This window comes from Ovis canadensis, chromosome 3 (genome assembly GCF_042477335.2).
Source record: "Ovis canadensis isolate MfBH-ARS-UI-01 breed Bighorn chromosome 3, ARS-UI_OviCan_v2, whole genome shotgun sequence".
Classification (NCBI taxonomy): Eukaryota; Metazoa; Chordata; class Mammalia; order Artiodactyla; family Bovidae; genus Ovis; species Ovis canadensis.
Window position 1 is genome coordinate 174,020,028 of NC_091247.1, and position 27,652 is coordinate 174,047,679.

General features: G+C 39.4%; 3 protein-coding genes and 1 non-coding gene across 8 annotated transcripts in view; 3 read left to right on the top strand and 1 right to left on the bottom strand.

The window, feature by feature from the left end:
- Window positions 1-448: 448 nt before the first annotated feature.
- Window positions 449-6,655, top strand: SLC25A3 (solute carrier family 25 member 3). 3 transcript variants are annotated; one of them, XM_069585132.1, is made up of 8 exons: window positions 449-658; window positions 895-1,055; window positions 2,329-2,453; window positions 3,900-4,079; window positions 4,828-5,009; window positions 5,486-5,658; window positions 6,124-6,234; window positions 6,315-6,655. In XM_069585132.1, the coding sequence occupies exons 2-8, from the start codon at window positions 899-901 to the stop codon at window positions 6,473-6,475; spliced, it is 1,089 nt and encodes a 362-aa protein (XP_069441233.1). In that variant the 5' UTR covers window positions 449-658; window positions 895-898; the 3' UTR covers window positions 6,476-6,655. The 3 variants fall into 3 exon arrangements, with proteins under 3 accessions (XP_069441233.1, XP_069441234.1, XP_069441235.1); XM_069585133.1 differs by lacking the exon at window positions 2,329-2,453 and adding an exon at window positions 2,610-2,731 and having other exon boundaries at window positions 460-658; XM_069585134.1 differs by having other exon boundaries at window positions 543-658; window positions 2,329-2,731.
- LOC138438494 (small nucleolar RNA SNORA53) lies at window positions 5,167-5,414 on the top strand. Its single transcript, XR_011256419.1, has one exon. It is a non-coding gene; the product is annotated as a small nucleolar RNA SNORA53 (small nucleolar RNA).
- Window positions 6,656-9,167: 2,512 nt separating the features above from the next.
- IKBIP (IKBKB interacting protein) overlaps window positions 9,168-27,652 on the bottom strand; it is a 29,243-nt gene continuing 10,758 nt past the window's right edge. The window contains exons 3-4 of one of the 3 annotated variants that reach the window (XR_011256029.1): window positions 21,994-22,936; window positions 18,853-21,808 (exon numbers count right to left, since the gene is read on the bottom strand). Coding sequence is in view for 2 of the 3 variants with exons in the window: in XM_069585130.1 (XP_069441231.1) it covers window positions 22,100-22,936 (837 nt within the window). In the remaining variant the exon portion in view is untranslated. Of the gene's footprint in view, window positions 12,848-18,852; window positions 22,937-27,652 lie in introns of those variants that run through there. The other 2 variants (XM_069585131.1, XM_069585130.1) reach the window with 2 other exon arrangements.
- LOC138437579 (translation machinery-associated protein 7-like) lies at window positions 27,338-27,578 on the top strand. The gene has a single exon (XM_069585137.1). The coding sequence runs from the start codon at window positions 27,358-27,360 to the stop codon at window positions 27,532-27,534; it is 177 nt and encodes a 58-aa protein (XP_069441238.1). The 5' UTR covers window positions 27,338-27,357; the 3' UTR covers window positions 27,535-27,578.

The following is a 27,652-nucleotide window of genomic DNA, read 5'->3' on the forward strand; positions in this document are numbered from 1 at the left end:
CTGGGAAGCCCCAGTGCTGTTATATGTTATATACACTATTGTGATGAAGCAGCAAGCAGTCTTAAGAATTCTTATTACACGTTTCCTTTTAAAATACTTTCCTAAAGTCTGATGGAAAATGCAGAAAGTCTATGTGTAATGTCAATGGATGCAACTTAAAAAAAAAAAAAGTACCGTAATGGCAGAAGTTGTGACACAAAATACTGTAGTGACATTCTAACACCGAAATAATGTATCATCATGTATCCACATTTTTTTAAAGTGACTACTACATTGGGACTCATTTAAATGAAAAGAACGGCAGCCAGAGAGACGTTTGAAGGTGAAGGGACAAAAAAAGAAGGTCACAAACACGCTCCCACACAGCTCAAAAACCCTGCCCGGAACGCGCGCAAGCGCAGAATGAACCCTCCTGCGCAAAGGCCGGGCCGGAAGGGCTGGGGCGAGTGGGGCGGGGATAGGGTTGCTAGGAGAACGCGATGACGTTAAGGCCTCTGCGTTCTTCTCCGCCAATGGGTGCTATCTGCCGGTAGTGACGCGCTGTGTGCGTCGCGCTGACGACGCGCGAAGGGCACAGATCTAAAGGCCCGGAGGACGTTCGGCCTCTGTGAGCTGCAGCCTTTCCGAGAGACCGGTTGTGTGTTCGCCATCTTAGGGAGTGAGTGTGGTTTGGCCTTCCCCGCTGAAGGTGCAGGGAGCAGAGCCCGGGTGGTGTGCTCCTTTGGCTGTAGGCGCGGTGGACTTCCTCCTTTTGGGAGGCCGCTGTGACCTCTTCAAGGGCGCGGAGTCGGGAAGAGGCCAGGCCCGTGTGGGGGTTCCCAGCGTGCAGGTGACTTTGGCGGGCCTTCCAGCCCTTTTGACCTTTCCTCTCACCACCGCTTCCTCTTCTTCTAGGAAGATGTACTCGTCCGTGGTACACCTGGCGCGGGCGAACCCCTTCAACGCGCCTCATCTGCAGTTGGTGCATGATGGTCTCGCGGGGCCCCGCAGCGACCCCGCCGGGCCCCCGGGCCCACCCCGCCGCTCCCGCAACCTGGCAGCCGCGGCTGTAGAAGGTGAGGTCAGACCCTGTCCCTAGACGGTCGGGAGGTATACTCGTGGCCCTTCGGCTTTCGTGGCCTGGCCCGGCCTGGAGGACAGGGAAGGACGCGTCAGCCCTTCATGACGGAGCCCAGTTGCTTTGTCCGAGGATGTCAGCCCTTTCCGCCCTCAGCCGGGTGTCGGATCCTTGGCTCTTCCTCAAGGACGTGGAAGGGCCTAGGCTCTGTTCCCTCCGTGACCTCCACGTCCTCGATAGCTCAGAGGCCGTGACTAGCTCCTTCTCTTCTCCGCGGTGAGCCCGTTCGGTCAGCAGACAAAGTATTGGGTAAAGCCTTCTTCCTAACTTCTGGCCGCAGTAGTTCTAACTGTATTATCTGTTCTTTGATTTTGCTTTAATTTTCTTAAAAGTACTCCCTCCCTTAGTTGTTCCTTTATTCCCTCCCTTGGGTGTTCCCGGAGTCTCATACTAGTAAACACAAGCTACCTGAGATAGCTGAGTCTTTTTTAATGCTCCTGAGCTTTAGCCCTGGAGAGACTACAGAAAGGAGATAAAGAGTTGATAGGAATACTTTTGATCATCTCGGTTTTCTTGATGCTTAGACACAACTTTATTTTAATCCTTTGTGTATTAAATCCCAGTGGAGTGTATATACAGAGAAACTTGAAAACCAAATTGCAGGAAGAGTACTGAAAATGTTACCTACCTTGCGCTTGTAAACTGTATAAAGATTTAGTGTGGGTAAAAAACCTTTACATGATCCATCGGTCCTTCAATTTAGAAAGTTAAATCTGTGGTCATTTGTGTAGTAAATGTATTTGACTGGAGAAATTTGCTTATCTAGTTTTACACTATAGGAATCCATAAGTGGGAATAGTATTGGTTAGTGGTTGGGGTAAGAGGTTTGCAAGCTTTTATACGATTTGAGTTTGATTTGTACCTCAGAAATGTGTTCTTATCAGCCAGTAATAATCTGAAGTTTGGTTTTAATTGGAAGAGCTATTAATGATGTAGAAAACTTTCTTTAAAATTAATATGGCATAATGAGAGAGGGATAGTATCTCACAGATAAGAACCTTCATAATCTTTAAACGATTGTTTTGATTTTGGCGGTGGATTTCGTGTTCACACCAGGTGGAAAATTATCTTTGTTTACTTGTAAACCATGGCCAGAGCTGTTAAGTTGTGATTGTACTTTTTCACAAGGAAATGTAGTTTCTCTTGCATTTCCATGGCCTTAGTCATCTCTGAAGAAATACTTATTTGATTCTTTTTTTTCAATCAAACAGAGCAGTATAGCTGTGACTATGGATCTGGCAGATTCTTTATCCTTTGTGGACTTGGAGGAATTATTAGCTGTGGCACAACACATACAGCATTGGTTCCTCTAGATCTGGTTAAATGCAGGATGCAGGTTTGTTTTTGCATGTTGGACTAAATAAAACATTGTTGAAGCATGGCTGTTATCTACTAACAAGCTGTGTGGAAACCTAACTGTCCAGGAGGTAAGTTGATAACCAGTAACATGAGTATTATATTAAAATGCATGGTGTGTCTTGTCTTATTACAGAGTACAGTTGTGAATATGGCTCCGCGAAGTTTTATGCACTGTGTGGCTTTGGTGGGGTCTTAAGTTGTGGTCTGACACACACTGCTGTTGTTCCTCTGGATTTAGTGAAATGCCGTATGCAGGTTTGTATTGAGATGACAACACTGAACATCTCTTTTGTGTATGACTTAATTCCAAATAATATTAAGAGACTTCACAAGTGAGAAGAATTTGAAGACATTACAACTGCCAGAAATTTTAGTAGGAAACCAAACTCAAATTTCTTTTACTCAGTAAGATTTTTACTTTAGTGTTTTAAATCCAAGAAATACTTCTTTTAAGATAAAGCTATATGTTTTTTTCTTTTTTGCTGCTGGGCTTAATTCTGCCTAGAGCTCTTAAAGGCCTGCTGATTTTCTGTGTCGTAGCAGGCTGTCATTCTTTGTGTACTGTATGTTGTGACTTCATATCTCTTATTTATTGATAAGATCAAGGCAGAGAACACTGTAGATTTTTTAAAAAAGACAGTGTTTGAGTATTTAAAATTTGCGGGCAAAGCTTCTTGCATACTTACATAAAAAGATTTACAATTAAAATGTCTTAAGTAGGATTATTGAAGCAAAAATAATCAAACATCAAAAATTTATTTGTCCCAAACAGGATTAGAAGTCTACTTACCTAAAAGAGAAAGGAAGTTGAAATATTAGCAGGGAGAGGAAGGTGATGTATGTATATCAGCCCTTATAGTACTGGCAGAAATAGATAAGATTTTTACCCCTGTTAGTTAATAGAGTGAATATTAAGTATCCCTTTGCTAGAGTGTTTTATGCATGTCTCAAAGTGAATTTAAGTCAAAAGAGAATTATGTTGATGTACCTTTTTAATTTGTATTTAATTTGATTGTCTTAAGTTCACAAAACTATGATTAATGAGCTAGCATATTTCAGTGATGTGGACATGATATATTGTTTATAAAGTAGCTTTAAGACTAATGTTTAAGCTGTTAGAAGAGTTGGGTGGTGGAAAAATCTCTTAAAGTGTCAGTTTTATTATGTATTTTTATAGGAATTAATAACCTATTAAAACTTAAGTCTCACTGAAAGAAAGCTAGACTTTAATGTACAAAAAGTTACATTTACAAAGATAATTACAGACATTAAGTGGATAACATGGAGTGAACTTGTATTTACCTAACTTTGTATAGTTACTAGAGATTACATAACCAAAAGAAAAAAACTAATAAAATTATCTGTGAGAAGTGTTATCCCTTTGGTACATTTAATTTTTTTTTTCTTCTTGTTTTATGTAAAGGTGGACCCACAAAAGTACAAGGGCATATTTAATGGATTTTCAGTTACACTCAAAGAGGATGGTTTTCGTGGTTTGGCCAAAGGATGGGCTCCGACTTTCATTGGCTACTCCATGCAGGGACTCTGCAAGTTTGGCTTTTATGAAGTCTTCAAAGTTTTGTACAGCAACATGCTTGGAGAGGTATGTAATTTAATTTTGAAATGGAAAGTTCTAAGCTTTTAACTTAAAGGGTAAGACCAAGGTTTAATCCACCTTGTTTTAGAGCTGAAAAAATAGTCTCAGAAAGAATGAATATGTTTCAAATCATAAGGCTATTTTAATAGAGACAGAATAAGATAAACTGCATTTCACTAGATTTCAGTGCTTTTTCTTTTTAATGCTGTGCTGCTTTTCAAGGAAGTTGGATTTGAGTTTAAAAATATTCACAGTGTACTATGGTTGATGTTCAGTTCAGTTGCTCAGTCGTGTCCAACTCTTTGCCACCCCATGGACACCAGGCTTCCCTGTCCATCACCATCTCCCGGAGCTTGCTCAAACTCATGTCCATTGAGTTGGTGATGCCATCCAACCATCTCATCCTCTATTGTCGCTTTCTCCTCCCATCTTCAATCTTTCCCAGCATCAGGGTCTTTTCAAATTAGTCAGTTCTTTGCATCAGGTGGCCAAAGTATTGCAGTTTCAGCTTCAGCATTAGTCCTTCCAAAGAATATTCAGGATTGATTTCCCTTGGGATGGACTGGTTAGATGTTCTTGGTGTGCAAAGTAAACACTAAATACTGAGAAGTATTCAGTGGTGTGTGTTATCTGTGGACTGTGTGATAGAGAAACACTTAAAATACCTGAAATTTACCATTTTCTGGAACTGTGTCTTACTGAGAACAGCCAATGCAACAGCAATTCATGTTCCTCCTTGTGTTTCTTCATTCAGGAGAATGCCTATCTGTGGCGCACATCACTGTATTTGGCTGCCTCTGCCAGTGCTGAATTCTTTGCTGACATTGCTCTGGCTCCTATGGAAGCTGCTAAGGTTCGAATTCAAACCCAACCAGGTTATGCTAACACTCTGAGGGATGCAGCTCCCAAAATGTATAAGGAAGAAGGCTTAAAGGCGTAAGTAAACATTTGCCTAAATATGTAGTATAAAATACTCATTTGATAAAACTGTATTTGTTAGCACATTAACTCTCAACTCAGGGGTTGGAAAGTACCCTTGTTAGAATTCCTGTCATCTGTGTTCACCGTTAAGACTTGGTATGTGGTCAGGCCACACATGCTTCCTTAGATCCACCTTTGTGGATGCCAGTCTTGAGCTGAGTTCTACTTGTAAACTTCTGGTTTCTTGTAGTTCCAGTCAAAGAAACATCCAGCAACTTTTTTGGTTGTATAGTCAAAGGTGCTTGAGTCATTGGCATGTAAGATAAATATACCTGCATGTTAGTCTTAGGTTCTGATAGAAATGACATGCAATTGTGCTGCCATTTTTTACTATCAGGACTCGACTGGTGTGCGGACACTTCTGTTAGTAATGAAAAACTCTGCTAGATGAATATGTGCAACTGAGTGAAATAAGTCTTCTGATTTCCTAGGTTCTACAAGGGAGTTGCTCCTCTCTGGATGAGACAGATACCATACACCATGATGAAGTTTGCCTGCTTTGAACGTACTGTTGAAGCATTGTACAAGTTTGTGGTTCCCAAGCCCCGAAGTGAATGTTCAAAGCCAGAGCAGCTGGTTGTCACATTTGTGGCAGGTTACATAGGTATGAACTACTTAGAACATGTTTGTGAAATGAAGAACAAAGAATCAGTTCCATTCTTGACTTCTTTTGTGAGGGAAAAATATTCCAAAGAAGTTTTACCTTTCTATTGCATTTGATATACTCATAAATACTTGCTAATTAGTTCCTAAAATAATTATTTTGTGGTTTGCATGTCATAATTAAACTTGGGAATGTATTGACTTCACTGCTACACCTTTTTTTGTTAGTTTTTCCAAGAACAAATTTTTAATACAAGAGAAAGTTGGTTAAAATCTGAATATAGCTTGCAGGGTGGTTCTGTTTTACATAGGATAGACTGCTTTATAATTTGTCAGTCTTGCTCTAAAATACGGTTTTTTAAAAAACATAAAATTCTGCTACTCATGGAAAGGTTGTCAGCTGTCATGTGAAAAAAGTTTTTTTAATTGACTCCATAATGGGTCATTTGTCTTGACTTTTTTTCAGCTGGAGTATTCTGTGCCATTGTTTCTCACCCTGCTGATTCCGTGGTGTCCGTGTTGAATAAAGAGAAGGGTAGCAGTGCCTCTCAGGTCCTCAAGAGGCTTGGATTTAGAGGTAGGATTTGTTTCCTCCCCTTTAAAGAAAGAGTAACACTTGGGAGTATGTTTTTCACTTACATTTCATATTTTATCCAGGAGTATGGAAGGGACTCTTTGCCCGTATCATCATGATTGGCACTCTGACTGCACTACAGTGGTTTATCTATGACTCCGTGAAGGTCTACTTCAGGCTCCCTCGCCCTCCTCCACCTGAGATGCCAGAATCTCTGAAGAAAAAGCTTGGGTACACTCAGTAGATAAATGAAAGCAAATATGGACTGAATCTGCGTGTTGATCAGTGTTTGAGGAAAATGCAGAAGGAACTTTTATATATTTGACAGTGTGGGAAGTTGTCTATTCCTAATATAATTACTGTAGTACTCTTGTCAAAACAAGAGTTTCAAACTTAATGTGGAAATAAACCCAACTGTACATGATTTGTCTGTGATTTGATAATTATTTTTAAAGCTAAAGAATTAATTCTAAGGTGGAAAGAATTATGCATACATTAAAACCTCAAGGAAAATAATTTACTGTTGGTTGGTTGAATACTATGATCCCTATTTGTAAGTTGTCATATGTCTCAAGTTTGGTCACTCGAGAGAGTTCTTACATTTTTAAGAACCATGCCCTAAATTTTTAAAAACTTGATTTAACTTCAATTTGAATATGGATAAATATTCATTTGTAGTTATTATTTTGACCAACACATTTCAGTATATAATCAAATTTTTACAACACTTAGTATACTTCTAAAAATCCTAGTTTACTAATCCTTATTTATTTGTAAAATAATTTAATCTAAATTAGGCTAATTCTGAGAATGATAGTTTTTAAAACACCAAAGCTATCGATAGCTAAAAAGTATTTCAGGTAACTTAATAGTCCTTGCACAAATCTGACTTTCTGAGTTACAGAAAGTTTACCTTAAACTATTTTCAGTATAGTTTTTCACAAAGGTACTTACTTGACAACTGGATTAGGTGAATGCTCTTGAGAAAGTAGCACTTTATATATTCATGCATCTGTAATTTGATTTAAACCCAAACTGATTTTTCTAAAAACTACTAAGTTTCCCCTTGTCTTTGGCTAGGAATTGTAAAGCCTAGTCTACAATAAAGTTTGTTTTTAAGTCTGATAACATTTTACTTTGAGGCCTTTGGGTATAATAATCTGAGTTTGCAGCCCCTGTGTAAATTATGCAGATGGGACCTCAGGAAAAAACTTCTAAGCAGTCTAAACAGCAAGAGAAATGTTCTTAACTACAAACCCATGTAATACGGATCAGTGAACTAAGTTTAGAAAACAAGTGTATCTTACTGCATATTAAACTTCTGTATATTATCATCACCAGGTTTAATTTAAGGTTCCGGTCTTTATTTTACCTGTGTTGCAGACGAAAGGGAAGGGTTATGCTTATAAATTTGGACCAAACTGTCAAAAGGTAGAGCTGCAGTCTGAGCTCAAGCAATGATGGCTGTGACAGTTGGTGTCACCAGTGTGTATTAGTTACTGTTGTGTGACTAATCATCTGAAATATATTGGCAAGAGACAATATGATCTCAAGCTTTTTGTGGATCAGGAATTCAGGAGCATCTGTTGGACCCTTCTGCTTCTGGGTTTCTCCTGAAGTTAAGAGATGGTAGCTCTGGGGTCCTCTCCAAAGGGTTTTTCACATCCAGGCTAGGAGAGATTCTTTGAGTATCTCCCTATTAGTGGCTGAGCCTTTCCTTGAAAGGCAGCTGGGCTTATTTCAGGACTCTGAAGCTAGGTCTTTTTTAGGACTTAGTCTTGAAAGTGATCACCTTGGTCAGCAGGTGGTCAAGGTGATCACTATACTTTTGATCACCTGAAGTCATAGAAGGTCAAATCCCAGCTTCAAAGTAAAGGAACACTGACTCCACCTCTTTCTAGGAGGAGGGTCAGTTACATTGTAAGAGCCTGTGGGATTGGATATATATGAATAGTGTGTGTGTGTCCAGTCAAAGGCGGACTTTGGATTTAGAGTATGTGGTTCAGCCAAACTTCACCATGAGATGGATTTCCACTGCCAGCCTTGTGGGATTCAAATTTTTATTTTCAAGAGAGGAAATAGGTTTTATTTGTGGGTATTGACATAAAGTGTGCTTGTTCAAGCTGTCAAGAATTACTTGCTGTTTATAGTTCAGAGATACTTGAGAGCTATTACTAAGGTAAAACCATTTCATCAAAATTCAATTAAAATGACCACTTAAAATATGAATTTCTACTTTATATTTTAAAGTTGATTCATGCTGAAAATATTCTAATAAGGAAATTTTAATAACATAGTTTTCTCACATTTAGTTTTAATAAAACTTCTGTTCCGCAAAGTAGAACCCAGTGGAATGAGTATATATGATTACTAGTTTAATTGGATTATCAGAAAGTCGATTTTTGCTGAATTATACTTGTGGCTCAGCCGGTAAAGAATCTGCCTGCAATGCAGGAGACCTGGGTTCCATCCCTGGGTTGGGAAGACCGCCTGGAGAAGGGAAAGGCTACCCACTCCAGTGTTCTGGCCTGGAGAATTCCATGGACTATGGTCCATGGGGTCGCAAAGAGTCAGACATGACTCAGTGACTTTGACTTTCAGTAACAGATACAATGAAACTGAAGTTACAGTTTAACCAAATCTGTATCTTGTGAAAGTTTTATGAACTGTTTTGATACCATTTGGGGGAGTGTCCACAATATTCAAGTTTGGTGCATGGCAGTCAGTCTTCCTGCCAAATTAAGAGTTATATGTTGTTTCTTTAGCACAAATTATATAATCTTCAATGTTATGTGCCAGCTTGGATGGGAGGGGGTTTGGGGGAGAATGGATACGTGTATATATATATGGCTGAGTTCCTTTGCTGTTCCTCTGAAACTACCACAACATTGTTAATCTGCTATACCCCAATACAAAATAAAAAGTTTAAAGTTAAATTATGTAATTTTTTACACAATATTTTTATTATTTGTAAGATAATTCACAAAATAATTGTTAAAAATCCCAGATACAATGTGGATAAGAAACTGATTTCAAGCTTCGTTGAATCTAGTGCCTCTCCTGATACATCAAACGAGATATCTTAATAACTAGCTACTCCTAAACTGAGCGACTGAACTGAACTGAACTGCAACAGCCCTTACCTCAGGTATTACCTGTTGAATCATTTTCTCTTTTGCATGGCAGCCTTGACTTCACATCCTCAGAAGTTATAGAGATGTTGATCTCACCATTGATATGGTTCATGTATCTTGAATTTCCTAGAAAGTAACTAAGGTTTCATGAGTGGTTTTTACAGACTCTGAAAGTGCCGTGCATGCAACAGTCAGGTTGGCTGTACTGAAGGGCTTCCCAGGTGGCCCTAGTGGTGAAGAACCTGCCTGCCAATGCAGGAGACACGAGTTCAGCCTCTGGGTTGGGAAGACCCCCTGGAGAAGGAAATGGCAACCCATGCCAGTACTCTTGTCTGGGAAATTCCATGGACAAAGGAACCTGGCAGGTTACAGTCCCTGGGGTCACAAAACAGTTGGACACAACTTAGCGACTAAATAAACGGAATGGAGTTGGCAGGAAGTAGAGAGAACTAAGAGGGAGATTAATAAGAGGTGCAAACTCAGTTACAAAGTGAGTCATGGGTATGACATGTAGGGTGGGGAATATAGTTAATAAAAATGTAGTTATTTGTATGGTGATGGAAGGAACTAGACTTACGGTGAGCATTTTGAAATATATAGAAAAATCACTCTGTTGCGGACCTGGAACGTATGTAGTGCTGCAGGTTAATTCTACTTCAAAGACAAAGTCAGAGCTCAGATTTGTTGGTATCGGGTGGTGGTGGGGGAGCGGGTAGGAAGAGGGGATTAGATTGAGGTATTCAAATGGTACACACTTATATTGTACATGTACATGATGTAATGTACATGGTAAATACAATTAACATTGGTGTATGTTATATATGAAAGTTAAAGAGTAAATCCTGAGTACTCAGCATAAGGAAAAACATTTTTCTATTTCTCTAATTTTATGTTTACATGAGGTAATTAGGTTCACTAAAAAGTGGCAATCACTTAATGAGGTAAGTCAAATCATTATGCTGTATACCTTAAACATACAGTACTACATGTTGAATATATATCAGTAAAACTGGAAGAAAAAAAGGCATAAACATCCTTTTGAGGTAATTAGCTGTATACATCTAGATACTGTTCATGCTAGGCATTTGAAACTGAAGCTAATGTTTGTGGGTGATTTTTGTTTTTAAGATTATTATATTGTACTTTTTTTCTTTGGCTGTGCCATGGGGCTTGTGGAATCTTAGTTTCCTGAGCAGGAATTGAATCCAGCCCTGGGAAGTGAGAGTATAGAGTCCTAACTATTGGACGGCCAGGGAATTCCCTGTATCGTACCTTTTTTTTTTCCCCACAACTTCATGAAGGAATAACTGATATACAGTAAACTGCACATATTTATTAAAGAGTACAATTTGATGTGTTTGACACAAGTATATATCTATGAAACCATCATTGCAATCAAGATATTGTAATAAATATCTTTCACCCCTCAAAATTTGCTTTTCTAAAAAGCTATATTTCCCAGGCAACTGCTGATTTATTTTCTGCCTCTATAGATGAGATTGGGTTTTCTCATGCTAATGTAATGCTGTTTTAATTATTTTTTAACATGGACCATTTTTAAAGTCTACTGAATCTGTTACAGTATTGCTTCTGTTTCATGTTTTGGTTTTTCGGCCAGGAGGGCCAGGAGCATGTGGGATCTTAGCTCCCAGACCAGGGATTGAACCCTCACCCCTTGCGTTGTAAGGTGAGGTCTTAACCACTGGACCACCAGAGAAGTCACCTGTAAGGCTATTTTAAATGTTAGAACTCCCTTCTTTGCTTTGGCCACTTCTGGTCACATCAACACCATACATGAGTCATGCTGCTTTGGGGCAGCTTCTGTATGAGACTTGGCAAGCCCTCTGAAATGTACGCTGCCCCCACCTCCCAAACCCTACTCTGAGTTGCCACTTCCCTACCTCATTTTAGGTGCCCTTTCCCTATTTCCTACAGCCATGAAGGACCCAGGAGGGTCTACATGATTCTTTTCCTGCAGCTCCCTGGTTGTTGTGACTTTTCTACTGATGGTTTTGCTGACTCTAAATGGATAATGCATGTTACAGCCCTGATCGTGATGGACAGTTCTCCAGATAAGACCCCACTTCACATATCATGCTCCTTGGCAGTCAGTGAGAGCAAGTGGGCATTCAGATCCTGCCTCATCTTGATTTCCCAGTGCTAGACTGGCAGACCATGAGTGTGTGTACATTTGTGTGTGTGTGCATACATACATGGGCTTCCCAGATGGTGCTAGAGGTAAAGAACCCACCTACAAATGCAGGACATGTAAGACACTTGGGTTTGATACCTGGGTCAGGAAGATCCCCTGGAGGGCATGGCAGCTTACTCCAGTATTCTTGCCTGGAAAATCCCACAGACAGAGGAGCCTGGAGGGCTATAGTCCATAGGGTCACAAAGACTCAGACAGGACTGAAGCAACTTAGTATGCATGCATGCATGCATGTAAATGCATGAGTTTGTATATAAGAGGAATGCATAAGGTCCTTGCTATATAAAGTTGCAAACACGTTTTGTATAAAGTTCTAAACATGTTTTAGCACATTTATTTTGGGAAATCAAGTGCTTAGTCCTTCACAAATTTTTATTTTTACTGTACAAAATAGAACCTACTACAAAATAATATTTACTCGAAAATTTCATTATTTCTGGCTGTCAGTCTTTTTATAACATGACAGAGGTCCTACTAAAAAGAGTTATTTCAGTCTACTCTAAATAATTTCAGTCTAATCCATATCTGAAATGTGTTTTATCTCATCTTTCATATCTTTAATCTCAGCTCGGACTGTTGTTAAATTAGATATTTTCTCTTTTAAGAAAGCAATTTCTTTCTCTCTCTGTTGTAAGTCAGTAACCAGTCTCCCAATGCGTAGTGTTAAATCATTTACCAATGGTTCCAAGCGGGAAAAATCCTTCTTTAGATTATACACCTTTGGTTTTAGATCATTTGCAAAAGTCACTGTCTTCAGGACTTTCGCTCTGTCACTTTCTAAACTTAAAAACCTATCTGTGTGCTTGTTGAAATCACCCTGTAGCTCAGAAAGTATCTTCTTAACAGAATTAATTCTTTGTGAATTTTCAGACGCTGTCTTTCGGAGCATTGCTGTTCGGTCAATGCTACTTGAAAGAAGGTCACCTATGTTTTTGACTGTATTTTTTTCTACTTTTTCTATTTTATTTTCCAGTTCTTGTACAGAATCTGTCAATGATGTTACATCAGTTACTAAACCTGACATACGTCGTATGTCTGTTTTAATTGTTGTAATCTTGAGACCCACATCTTTTGCCATGGAAGCTGTACTTTGGTCTACTTTTGCAACATCTTGAGAAACAGTCGTCAGATTGTTGTTCAGTATATCCTGCTTTTCACTTATCCTGCTGGACCAGGTTTTCACTTCATAAATTTCTTCCTGTAGATGCTTTAGATGAGTAATTGTTTGAAAAGCCTTCAATTGTTCTATGATAGCTTCAGACTTCTGACACTGTAAGAAAATATAGTACCAGAATAATTGATTAAAAACTCAACATTTAAGATACAACTTAAATTTTAGGCGACATTTTAAACTATAAAGTTACTACTCTTCTGGAAAGCATTTGGTAAAAGATGCATTGTGTATTGCTAATGAATAGGAAGGAAAACATTAAAGAAATTTTATGTTACTACAAATGGCATTTTCCAGTTCTTTTTGCACCTTCAGTCCTCAGCATAGAGACAAAATGAGGGACAATGATGTTTTTTCAGTTGCTGGAGAAGGGAGGAGGAAGCCACCTGTACATAGGTGTGTGTGTGTGTGTGTGTGTGTGTGTGTGTGTTAGTCATTCATTCGTGTCTGACTCTGTGACCTCATGGACTATAGCTGGCCATATTCCTCTGTCCATGGAATTCTCCAGGCAAGAATACTGGAGTGGGTATCCATTCCCTTCTCCGGGGGATCTTCCCGACCCAGGGATAGACCCCAGGTCTCCTGCTTTGCAGGCAGATTCTTTACTGTCTGAGCCATCCGGGAGGCCCCTCCTGCAGATGAGCTGTAGTAAATTTGAGAGGTCATACACTGCGAAGAGTTGACTCATTGGAAAAGACCCTGACGCTGGGAGGGATTGCGGGCAGGCGGAGAAGGGGACGACCGAGGATGAGATGGCTGGATGGCAACACTAACTCGATGCACAGGAGTTGGTGATGGACAGGCAGGCCTGGCGTGTTGCGATTCATGGGGTCGCAAAGAGTCGGACAGGACTGAGCGACTGAACTGAACTGAACACTGCTGACACTATGTATAAAATAGGTAACTAATGAGAACATGCTGTGCAGCACAAGGAACTCTGCCTTCTACACTGTGGTGATCTGTATGGGAAGGAAGTCCAAAGGGGAGGAAAGGGGCTGATGCATTTTGCTGTATAGTTGAAACTATTACAACTATATGATACTTCAGTAGAAATTAATTAAAAATAAACTGGGGGGATCAAGACAACATGACCTCTGAAACACAAGTTTGTAGGTATAACAAGTGCCAGAATGAAGGGACTTTATTGTCGAATTACTTTCATGAAAACTTTTTTTGGGTATTGAACTAATTCCATTTAATTAGTGATCTCTGGAGAAGGCAATGGCGACCCACTCCAGTACTCTTGCCTGGAAAATGCCATGGACGGAGGAGCCTGGTGGGCTGCAGTCCATGGGGTTGCTAAGAGTCCGACACTACTGAGCGACTTCACTTGCACTTTTCACTTTCATGCACTGGAGAAGGAAATGGCAACCCACTCCAGTGTTCTTGCCTGGAGAATCCCAGGGATGGAGGAGCCTGGTAGGTATGGGGTTGCACAGAGTCAGACACGACTGAAGCGACTTAGCAGCAGCAGCAGCAGCAGCAGCAGCAGCAGTGATCTCTAAGTTCCTAGTATGTTGTTAGGCATGTGAAGTCTGAGGGACATAAAGATGAGCACAGCTTCAGCTGTGGCTTCAACTCTGTGCAGTAGTTAAATAATAGAGATGATGGATGTGTAAAAACAAAACAATAAAGAAACAATTATCTCCAAGGTTCTAAAATTCCATGATTCCAAATACAAGTCATTCTCACCTTTTTGGTTTTTCAGTGCCACCATCCTTCCCCACCATCCACTGAAAATTGATGTCTCTAAACTGTTTTGGTTTAACTTGGACACATTAGCTGATGACCATTTTGAGCCACACAACTGCCTGGAAAAACTTCAAGTTGTTATTTTTGTTGTTGTTGTGTATATGTGTTATATAGTGGTTTGGGGGAAGCTGAGTTATTTTATTGTATTTTGAATATTTGAAGTTTTGTTGCATTGTGCTATTAGTTAATAAAGTTAAGAGGAAAAGGGGCAAATTGAAGTGCTGATTATGGTGATAAGATGGGTAAGTATCCTGAACAATACAAAATTGAAAATTAAAACATACATGCTCAAAATCCATCCATGTTGTCATAAATGGCAGGATATCCTTCCTTCTGATGACTGAATATATAAATATATTAAAGTATCATGCTGTGCACTTTAAAGTTACACAGTTATATGCCAAATTTATTTAATTAAAAAATAAAACACGTCAGGCTTCAATTAAGTTTCAATCAGAAGATTAACTTATGCCTGTGTGCTGTGTGCTAAACTATGAAGAAAAAAATTAACAAATGTAAAACATATTTTCAAAGCCTGTGTCCAAACAGATATACATTGTGATTACATTGAAAAAAGGAATTCCATTTATAACATTAAGAGTCAGTTGTTCAACTTTGCACATTTAACTTTCAGCTTGTTTCCTAGGAAAGCATTGTTTTAAAGTGGAAATTGTCTATCAGTTCAGTTCAGTCGCTCAGTTGTGTCCGACTCTTTGTGACCCCATGAATTGCAGCACACCAGGCCTCCCTGTCCATCACCAACTCCCGGAGTTCACTCAGACTCAGGTCCATCGAGCCAGTGATGCCATCCAGCCATCTCATCCTCTGTCATCCCCTTCTCCTCCTGCCCCCAATCCCTCCCAGCATCAGAGTCTTTTCCAATGAGTCAACTCTTCGCATGAGGTGGCTAAAGTACTGAAGTTTCAGCTTTAGCATGATTCCTTCCAAAGAAATCTCAGGGCTGATCTCCTTCAGAATGGATTGGCTGGATCTCCTTGCAGTCCAAGGGACTCTCAAGAGTCTTCTCCAACACCACAGTTCAAAAGCATCAATTCTTCGGCACTGAGCCTTCTTCACAGTCCAACTCTCACATCCATACATGACCACGGAAATTGTCTATAGTTTCCTACTAAAAATCAAAACCAGCTTCATTCAGCAACATTTACTGTGCTGATATGTACTAGTTTGATCAGTAGTTTCTGCTTTCAGGAAATTTGTCACTTAGTTTGGGAAATAAAAATAATGTAAATAGATTATTTAAAATTCTGAAAAAATAAGGAATAAAAACCAAATATGCAGACTGAAAAATTGTTTTTAAAAATATGCCAGTTTAAAGTCAGCAAGTTTTCCCCAAAATAATTGTATTTCTTCGATATGTTTTTTATGAATTATCTTTCTTAAATTGCATTTGCCTGGTTCACTCAGGTAATCTGCTAGAGTTATTTTGGTAACATTACCTTAATTCTACTTAATGCAAATAAATATTTAATATGCTTGGAATATTATTTTTATGGAGGCTTAAAAAAGGAGCAGTCATATAGTTGCAAAGAAATGACAAGCTGAAATGGGGCAGTAAAAAAGTTAATTCAAAGCCTCAATATCCCCTTTTTGCCCCATCATATATATTTGGTTCCAAAATATATTTTAAGATGATTCTCAATAGTTCTAGGCAGTGTTGATTAGTGGTGGGGAAGGTGGCCCAAAGGTCTTTTTTAAAAAATCTTGGTAAAGAAGTTAGATTGTGAAAATGTTACAGTGGGTATGACAGTAGCAAATAGCCACAGCTAGGAAGGAAGTCAAGCAGTAGTTGCAAAACCTTAAGTTTTATTTTTTAGGGGAAATTTTTTCAACTAATTATATTTGCTGAAAGACATTCTCAAAGGTGAAAGGAGAAGGCTTGCTTTCATCTACTTCATTCTAGGTTATCATTTATTAAAGTACCTATTCTGGTAGAGTAGATGGCACCCCACTCCAGTACTCTTGCCTGGAAAATCCCATGGATGGAGGAGCCTGGTAGGCTGCAGTCCATGGGGTTGCTGAGAGTTGGACACGACTCAGTGACTTCACTTTCACTTTTCACTTCCATGCATTGGAGAAGAAAATGGCAACCCACTCCAGTGTTCTTGCCTGGAGAATCCCAGGGACAGCGGAGCCTGGTCAGCTGCCGTCTATGGGGTCGCACAGAGCCGGACACGACTGAAGCGACTTAGCAGCAGCAGCAGCAGCAGATATAACTTAACAGTATTAAACAATGAAGACATCTTAGAAAGGGCTAACTTTATTCTTAGAAGTATTAGATCATTAAGAAACTGCTAGTAAGCTTCTTTGTTTCACTTGTCAGCTTTAAAATAGTATATTATGAACTTCTATTGGTCTTCACTAAAATAGAAACTCAATACAGTATAGGAATAGCTTAGAAATTACTTCACTGAATTATGTTTATTACATAATGGCTTGTTTAAGCTATTTGCCTAAGATGAACAGAAGAGTTGGAGTCTATCAGCAGCTCAAAAGATTCACCCAGTAATTTAAATATTTACTAATATTCCTAGTCTTATCACATAAACAAGGTACTAAGCTAGATACTTTCAAATTGTGGTGCTGGAGAAGACTTTTGAGAGTCCCTTAGACTGCAAGGAAATCAAATCAGTCAATCCTAAAGGAAATCAACACTGAATATTAACTGGAGGGACTGGCTGAAGCTGAAGCTCCAATACTTTGGCCGCCTGATGAGAAGAACCAACTCAATGGATGAGACCCTGATGCTGGGAAAGATTGAGGGCAGGAAGAGAAGCGGGTGACAGAGGATGAGATGGTGAGATAGCATCACTGACTCTATGGACATCTCTAGGAGATAGTGGAGGACAGAGAAGCCTGGCCTGCTACAGTCCATTGAATTGCTAAGAATTGGACCCAACTTAGCGATTAAACAAGAAGCAGCTAGATGCTGCCCTGTAATGTTAAACATTGTCTTAATCTTCAAGCCAAAGCAACATGAGTCAAGGGAATGATCTTTGGATCCAATCAGCCTTCCAAAAACTTTGCTAAAGGATTTTTGAACCATACTAAGAGACCTGGAAATTTTATTGATCTCTAGAATTTAAAACCACTTAACACCAGAAGGGGCTTCCCAGCTGGCTCAGACAATAAAGAATCTGCCTGCAATGCAGGAGACCCAGGTTCAACCCCTGGGTTGAGAAGATCCCCTGGAGAAGGAAATGGTGACTCACTCCAGTATTCTTGCCTGGAGAATCCCATGGATAGAGGAGCCTGATGGGTTATGGTCCATGGGTTCATAAAAGCTGGACATGACTGAATGACTGACTTTGTACACTGTAAAGCCAGAAGAGATTTTAGAAATTATTTGGTACAATTTCCCCATTTTACAAATTAAAAAACTGAGCTCCCAGAGTGCCCAAAAACACACAGAGTTAGTGGCAAAGCCTAGATTAAAAGATTCCAGTCTAAAGTTTTTTTTCTCTTCCACTGCTTTCTCAGTCTTCCTAAACATCTACTGATTCCTTCTTACACCCAAGGCCCACATAATTTTAGGTCACAGTTAAAACTTTTGAGGGACTTATATATAGTTTAATGGCAACATAGTGGTGAACACATTTGGCTGAATTACAGCTTTTTGAATTCTCAAGATAGTGCTACGGATAGCCGATTTCTTCTTTTCCTTCTTGGTTGAACAGCAGCAGGTACAATGGGAGGTGAATGGCCTCTGGAGTTGGACAGACTCAGTAGCAAGACTGTAAGATTTGGAATCTTGATCTGCCTCCTCATTTGTAAAAGGGGTCTCTTAGCTAGCAAAGCTGTGGTGAGAATTTGCAATAACACATGCAAAGCGCCTCGCACAGGGACAGGGACAGGGACAGGTAGGTACTCAATATGCAGAGCTGTTAGGATGATGATGGACCATAGGCCTTCTAGCAGTGGAACACACAATAGGCTCCAGAAGGCTGGTTCTGTCTTCCTCTGCTCTGTAAAGCCGGGATGGAGCATTTTGACTTGTGTGAAATTAACAGTTCATAGCTGAACTGAAACAGATGCTGGGTGAATTTGCAGAGCACACCAAATGTGTTTGGTGAATTTGGAGCATCATTGGTTTATAACAACATCATAATAATCTTTGCTCAAGATTATAGTCATACAAAGACCTACAATTAGATTAAAATTAAAATAATGTTATTGGGAATTCCCTGGTGGTCCAGTGGTTTAGGACTCCTCACTTTCACTGCCAAGGGCACTGGTTCAATCCCTGGTCAGAGAACCAAGATTTCCCAAAAGTCACACAGTATAGCCCGCCCCCACCCCGACCCCCCAAAAAAAACCAAACCAAAAACATTAACTTTGTATCTTACAAATTTAGTTTTCTATCAAACCATACAGGCTAATAAATCAACAATTTTCATTGTAAAATATAAAAATTCACCGTTAGTCAATAGCTTCTCATCTTAACACAAAATTTAAGGAACTATTACTACAAATACACTTTTTTTTTGCAAACAAATAGGATTTATTACAGAGAAGGCAATGGCACTCCACTCCAGTACTCTTGCCTGGAAAATCCCATGGGCAGAGGAGCCTGGTGGGCTGCAGTCCTTGGGGTCTCTAAGAGTCGGCGAATGAGCAACTTCACTTTCACTTTTCACTTTCATGCATTGGAGAAGAAAATGGCAACCCACTCCGGTGTTCTTGCCTGGAGAATCCCAGGGATGGGGGAGCCTGGTGGGCTGCCGTCTATGGGGCTACACAGAGTTAGACACAACTGAAGCCACTTAGCAGCAGCAGCTCTCAGCATAGACATTGAGGGGGGTAAAGAGTCCCCCCAAATTCACTTTTAAACTTAAAAAAAATTAGGTGCTTATTTTATAAGTGATTTATATGTGCTAATGAAAAAAGTGACAGTATTCTAGAAGAAACTAATATAAAATTTATTATTAATTACAAAGATACAAAAATGTGTCTCAGAACATGGTAATCTTCCTTAAAGGAAAGACTAATAATGTAGCTTAATATCTGATACATTAGGGAACTTTCGGAAATTTTAAGGTTAAAGCGTCTGACTCCAATGCAGGAGACCCGGCTTCGATCCCTGGGTCGGGAAGATCCTCTGGAGAAGGAAATGGCAACCCAGTCCAGTATTCTTGCCTGGAGAATCTCATGGACAGAGGAGCCTGGTAGGCTACAGTCCACGGGGTCGCAAAGAGTCAGACACGACTTCACTTTCACTTTCTTGTGTTAAATAAATGAATTTAAGAAACACAGGAAGACAAATTAGGTACATTTAAATCTCTATAATTACACTTTTTAATAGGAAAACACCTGAAGAAAGGAATATATACGTGTGTACATACATGTGCACAATATTTTCTCAGGAAATACTTGCAGAAGTGTAGCTTTCATATTCCTTGTAACTGTCACTATAGAGCTCAGTGACCACCTTATTTCCATTTTATTTTCTGTAACCATCACTATGACAGATATTCCAGTTAATAATAAAGATGTATCATATCTGGTGACATGCCAAAAAATAGGTAAATATATAAAACTGAAGAGTGAAAGAGATCATATCTGTCCTGGCAGGATGGAGGCTGAAACGAAACAGTTTTGGCTAACTTTATAATCTATTTTATGAGTGTGAAATTAAGGAAAACAAATATAATTTACCAGCGCACACAGATAAGAATTTAGACATTCAGAAGTCAAGAAATTTAATGTTAAGATTCCAGAAATTAATGCTATGCTCCTTAACAGTAGCACTCTTTCAGGCTTACTTTTCTGGCTGTCTACTATAAATCTTCCTAATCCCAATGTAGCATTCATTTGGAACTTTTCCACAAATGTACAAATTTACAGAATAAAACCACCTAACCACACCTATCTTTTGTAACTGACTGCTTTCACTAATTCCACTGAAATTGCATTACAAAACTGGGACTATAATTGGTTATTAGCAAGAAGAAACAAGAAAGAACTTCTGTGTGCAATTTTTGAAAATTAACTCAATTTTCAACTCCAACCTTGGACACTTTTTTTTTTCAGTTTCTTTCTTTCTTGAAGGATAATTGCTTTACAGAATTTTGTTGTTTTCTGTCAAACCTCAACATGAATCAGCCATAGGTCTTGATACATTAGTTTACCAATAAAAGTCTTATGTGCTCCCCCATACCTGTATGTTTCTGATTATCATTATTGCAAAAATCTGTCTAGGCCTCCCCTTAATTTCACTTCAATATGTCCATGTTTTATTCCTTGTGACTCTATTATATAATTTTGTGTAAATTAAAATTTTGTGTATGCTGTACAGTAGAAACTGACACAACATTATAAAGCAACTATACTCCGATAAAGATTAATTTAAATACAAATAAAAAAATAAAATCACTGCGTGAAACAAATTTGGTTGGGTGATTGGTTTGGGGACTCTAAATGACATACTTTTAATTGCCATAATTATCACATTATTTCTCATTTTGCTGCTTTTTCCTCTTTAAAATATGCCACAGGTTTACTGGTATATTTTTATTATAAGTAATTTATCTAGTGATCATGTACTAAGCAAACTCAAGAGTCTGTAACACAGTTAGAACCTTAAAAAAAATAAAGGTATACAAAGATATTCCCAAAGTCCATGCTTCAAAGGATCCACACTTAATTCAAAGGGAAATTCTTCAAAAAGAACAGGTTTACTCTTTTTGAAAAAAGTTCTTACAATTATCTGTAACAGTTTAGAACCTTAACAAAAAGTAAAAATGTTTCCCAGGCTCCTCAGTTTCCAAAAAGTGCATTATCATTTCATTGCAAAGCACCCCAGGCATGTTTTATTTTGGACAAAATTGTCTGGATTCTTAGCCTGAAGTAAACTACAACAGAAATTAAGAACTGGCGGAGGCAAACACATTACTGATCAACCTGATGGTAAGATCAGGTCAGTGCGACACTTTTTCAGGTGACAGAAAAGGTATAAGGAAGAGACATTAAGACTTGAAAAATAGCAAACTGAGGTCATTGAGTAAGGACATGAACACCTCTCAATAGCTCCTAGGAACAGTAATATATTTGGGTCCAATATAACAGATGAAATTCCTAATAATGTCCGATAACTATTAGAAAGGGGTGCAGGTGGTAAAGAATCTGCCTTCCGACGAAGGAAACACAAGAGACTCAGGATCCATCTCTGGGTCAGGAAGATTCCCTGGAATAGGAAATGGTAACCTGCTTCGGCATTCTTGCCTGGAAACTTCCATGGAAAGAAGAGCCTGGTGGGCTACGGTTCATGGGGCCACAAAGATTTGGACACATCTGAGAGATTGAGCAGATACACAATTATCAGAAAAACATTTAAAAATATTAAGTATATACTTCAAAAAAGCAGAGAAACATTTTTAAAACATCTCTATTTAAAATGGTTAAAATGAAAAATTTTATTGCTTAAAAAGATAAGGTTTGATTATTTGGATAATCCATTTTTGTGGTGTCTCACTTACTTTCTAATAATTTAGGATGAAGTGAGGCATATGGAAATAACTCAGAAGCCTGGAGCTAATCAGCGTGTGCATAATAGTGTGGTTCATCAGAATAAATGCAGTGCATTTAGAAATCACTATCGCTTTCTTTATTTTCTAGATTGTATTCTTCTGGAGTCCCCTTTTCTCTTGTGCTTGAATATACTATAAAATCGTGAACTTTTCCTTTGAGAACATCCAGGTCATTCTGCATCTTTAATATGCTATTGTCATACTGAATTCCTTCCAGGGTCTTCTGCATCTCCATGATTTCAGATACTGCTTTCAGCATATCATCTTCCATGTTAAACATCTGAAGGGTCAGGTCTTCCATTTTCTTTTCTGTCCCGATCAGATCCTGAGAGACTCTCAGAACAGAGTGAACAGCACTTTCAATCGTCGGCAAATGTGTCTTGCATTCTTCAACTTTGGGTTCGTAGCTGGAGAGTTTGTTAGTCAGGTCTTCATCTCTGGCAAAGAGAGCATGCTGCTCCTCCTCTAACTTCTCCACCGCTTTTGTGTCGGAGCCAAGCTGCTCCTCTACTCGCAGAAGATCCTCTTCTTCTTGTCTCTGTATAGTTCTAATATTTCTGACTGTGCTATCTTCCAAATCTTTTAGCCTTTCAGTGAGCAATTTTATTTCCTGTTCAACTGAGTTAATTTGGACAGTGACTTGAGAATGTATATGTTTTGATTCTGATTTGAAAATGTTTGTATTAACATTCATTTCTTCTAGGCTTCTCTTCCAGAAATCTGTAACATTCTGGAACTTCTCATTAAGGCTTTTCATCTTTTGGGTGAGCATCTCTTCACTGGTTTGAATGTCATGCATGATTCTTTGGAGGGTGGCTACTTCCTGCTCAAACTGGGTCACCAAAGACATGGAGGATGTAGCTTCCTGCAGGATACTTTCAGTAGAGGCAAGCTGCATTTATAACACAAAACAATTCCCAAGGCTACTTAATAACTTTTATATTAGGGAAACACACTTTAGCAACAATGTGCCAAGTTCAAGTTCTGAAGATGTCTAAAATATCCAAGTACATCAGAATCATGCAGATAAAAATAATTATCACTTAATAGTTTTTTAAAAAAACATTTAAAACACATTTAATAGATTAGGGCTATGGTATAAAAATACAGCTGTTTCTCATCCCTTGATATGCACCTGTGTGGGATTGGTTTCCCTGTGGAGACTGAAATCCATGGATGCTCAAATCCCTCATATAAAACACTGTAAGATGGCACAGTATTTGCGTATTATAAACTAAATCATCTCTATGTATAATTCCTAATACAATGTAAATGATATGTCAAGAGTTGCCAGTGAATGGCAAATTCAGATTTTGTTTTCTTAAACTTTCTGGATGTTTTCTTTTCAAGTATTTTTTGATACACGATTGAACACTTGGATGCGGAACCTATGGATATGGAGGGCAAACTATAAACATTGGAACTTCTAATCCTCAATATTGATTACTTGTACACTTTCAAATATTCCAAATAATGTTAAAGAAGCCTGAAATATATCACATTTCCTTTTTTTAATTCCAATGTAAATAAACTTAATTGTCATTTTAAGAGTTACCTGGCTTTTTAGAAACTGATTTAGTTACAAAATTTGTTAACTTTCCTAAGTTGTATGACTCTGGAAGACTTCCTGCCTGTAAAGAAATTTGTTGACTGAGTTTTTGCAGGAAAGGTACCAGAATCAGATCTCATAGCTATCACAAAGGCAAAAAGTGAATTAAAAGATCAGTTTACAGAGACAACTCATGCCAAATAGTAAAGTGTTCTAAGTATCTAAAAATTATGGTAAACAGCAAATATCTAAAAGTATAAATATGTAAATATCTATAAATTATGGTAAGCTCCTGGCATCTCCTACTATATCCAGAATACAGAAGAACCAGGTTGAGGACCTCTTTCTTAGTCTACCCTCACACACAGATAACAGCCTTAGAGACTACAGGAAGGCCCGGAAACAATCTTTAGTTTAGCGAATATCTGCAGCATGATGTTAAAGACATAGCACTGTACAAAACACAGTTCTGCCCTTGCACAGTTTAGTTTAATTGGAGAGAAAGTGAAGTTTACATGTGCTTAACAGGGAAAGAGTAATGGAAGCGATTACATAGGGTGTCCAAACCGAACTTCAATGACCAAGGACAATGTTATAGAAATAATATCTAATACCTGCTTCTAGTCACTTCCTCTAAATCATCCTACATACTGCAGCCCGATTTAAGATTTTAAAAACTGCTGTGTACATCGTGTGTGTGCGTTAGTCGCTTAGTCGTGCCTGACTCTTTGTGACCTCATGGACTCTAGCATGCCAGGCTCTTTTGTCCATGGAATTCTCCAGGCAAGAACACTGGAGTGGGTTGCCGTTTGCTTCTCCAAATGTACATCATGCTGCTGCTGCTAAGTCGCTTCAGTCGTGTCCAACTCTGTGCGACCCCATAGAAGGCAGCCCACCAGGCTCCCCAGTCCCTGGGATTCTCCAGGCAAGAACACTGGAGTGGGTTGCCATTTTCTTCTCCAATGCATGAAAGTGAAAAGTGAAAGTGAAGTCACTCAGTCGTGTCCAACTTTTAGAGACCCCATGCACTGCAGACTACCAGGCTCCTCTACCCATGGGATTTTCCAGGCAAGAGTACTGGAGTGAGGTGCCATTGCCTTCTCTGGATGTACATCATGGTACAAGATTAAAGAAAACCTCTCTTCAAGAACATTAGAGATACCAAGGGAACATTTCATGCAAAGATGGGCTCGATAAAGGACAGAAATGATATGGACCTAACAGAAGCAGAAGATATTAAGAAGAGGTGGCAAGAATACACAGAAGAACTGTACAAAAAAGATCTTCAAGACCCAGATAATCATGATGATGTGATCATTAATCTAGAGCCAGATACCTTGGAATGTGAAGTCAAGTGGGCCTTAGAAAGCATCACTATGAACAAAGCTAGTGGAGGTGATGGAATTCCAGTTGAGCTATTTCAAATCCTGAAAGATGATGCTGTGAAAGTGCTGCACTCAATATGCCAGCAAATTTGGAAAACTCAGCAGGGGCCACAGGACTGGAAAAGGTCAGTTTTCATTCCAGTTCCAAAGAAAGGCAATGGCAAAGAATGCTCAAACTACCGCACAATTGCACTCATCTCACATGCTAGTAATGCTCAAAATTCTCCAAGCCAGACTTCAGCAATACATGAACCGTGAACTCCCTGATGTTCAAGCTGGTTTTAGAAAAGGCAGAGGAACCAGAGATCAAATTGCCAACATCCACTGGATCATGGAAAAAGCAAGAGAGTTCCAGAACATCTATTTCTGCTTTATTGACTATGCCAAAGCCTTTGACTGTATGGATCACAATAAACTGTGGAAAATTCTGAAAGAGATGGGAATAACAGACCACCTAACCTGCCTCTTGAGAAATCTATATGCAGGTCAGGAAGCAACAGTTAGAACTGGGCATGGAACAACAGACTGGTTCCAAATAGGAAAAGGAGTACGTTAAGACTGTATATTGTCACCCTGCTTATTTAACTTATATGCAGAGTACATCATGAGAAACGCTGGGCTGGAAGAAGCACAAGCTGGAATCAAGATTGCCGGGAGAAATATCAATAACCTCAGATATGCAGATGACACCACCCTTATGGCAGAAAGTGAAGAGAAGCTAAAAAGCCTCTTGATGAAAGTGAAAGAGGAGAGCGAAAAAGTTGGCTTACAGCTCAACATTCAGAAAACGAAGATCATGGCATCTGGTCCTATCACTTCATGGGAAATAGATGGGGAAACAGTAGAAACAGTGTCAGACTTTATTTTTTTGGGCTCCAAAATCACTGCAGATGGTGATTGCAGCCATGAAATTAAAAGACGCTGACTCCTTGGGAGAAAAGTTATGACCAACCTAGATAGCATATTCAAAAGCAGAGACATTACTTTGCCGACTAAGGTCCATCTAGTCAAGGCTATGGTTTTTCCAATGGTCATGTATGGATGTGAGAGTTGGACTGTGAAGAAGGCTGAGTGCCGAAGAATTGATGCATTTGAACTGTGGTGTTGGAGAAGACTCTTGAGAGTCCCTTGGACTGCAAGGAGATCCAACCTGTCCATTCTGAAGGAGATCAGCCCTGGGATTTCTTTGGAAGGAATGATGCTAAAGCTGAAACTCCAGTACTTTGGCCACCTCGTGTGAAGAGTTGACTCATTGGAAAAGACTCTGATGCTGGGAGAGATTAGGGGCAGGAGGAGAAGGGGACGACCGAGGATGAGATGGCTGGATGGCATCACGGACTCGATGGATGTGAGTCTGAGTGAACTCCGGGAGTTGGTGATGGACAGGGAGGCCTGGCGTGCTGCGATTCATGGGGTTGCAAAGAGTCGGACACGACTGACCGACTGAACTGAACTGAACTGAACTGAACTTACTACTTCCTCATACTCCTAGGAGAAAGTGCCAAATTCTATAACCCCTCTATATCTATTTTTCTTCTACTTTGCCTAGCTGAGTTCTTTCCTTTGTTCAAGACTCAGGCCAGGCCTCCCTCAGCTCCTCAGTGCAGCCTGCCATCCTGGCCCTCACTCTGAGAGCCTGAACTCCTATGGCACCTATTGTATTGCATATTTACCACTTATTTGGTACTTAGCACATATAACTCAAGAATTCTTGAGTGTTCACGCTATACCAGACTTGAGCTAGACACTGAATATAAAAATACAGATAAAGTACAGTCTTTGACTTCACAATTTGATAGGGGAGATAGTGTTTCGGATGTTCTATGTCATGTATTCTGGATCCCTAATAAGATGTACTGAGTGTACTCTGCTTCACTATTAGGAACTAAGGATATAGAGAAAAAAGACAGCATTTGCTCTAAGGAGCAGTGAAAGAGATAAACGAATTAACAACAACAATACAAATCACAGTAGATGATTATTTGTGCCATGCCAGAATTAGCACGGGGAGAAGGCATGCTTAGAGGAGAAATCAGAAGTCTGGAGGAAATGAAGAGGTTTAGACTCTCAAATCCGACTCTAATAGGCTGATAAATTAAACAGGTGAAGCTATGAAGGTTTCTAAATTCCTTAGAGGAAGAGACCATGTCTTATGCCTTTTTGTAGTGCTCATATCTCAGGGTCTAAAGAACATGTTTCTTGATGTTTAGGAGGAAAACAGTCCAGGAAACCTGGGTCTACCCCAGTCAGGACCTGAAGCAGTTCTAGGTGATAGTTCTAGGTGATTGTTTGATTGTTCCCAAACAATGCACAAACAGTGTCATTCTGAAACCTTGTTTAAAAATTATTTCTAGGTCTGGGGAAGAGGCGGCAGGCGCCATGTCGGGCCATGAAAGTGGCAAGAAGAAGCCGCTGAAGCAGCCCAAGAAGCAAGCCAAGGAGATGGACGAGGAAGGTAAGGCATTCGAGCAGAAGCAGAAGGCGGAGCAGAAGAAACTCGAGGAGCTAAAAGCAAAGGCCGCGGGGAAAGGCCCCCTGGCCACCGGTGGAATTTAGAAATCTGGCAAAAAATAAGCTGTTCCTTGTGCCTGAGGCAATGATGAGCGTTAGCTACATTTCTGTTTAAACAACTGGATTCCCTGCCATAATATCTGTTGCCACCTATAGCTAGAAT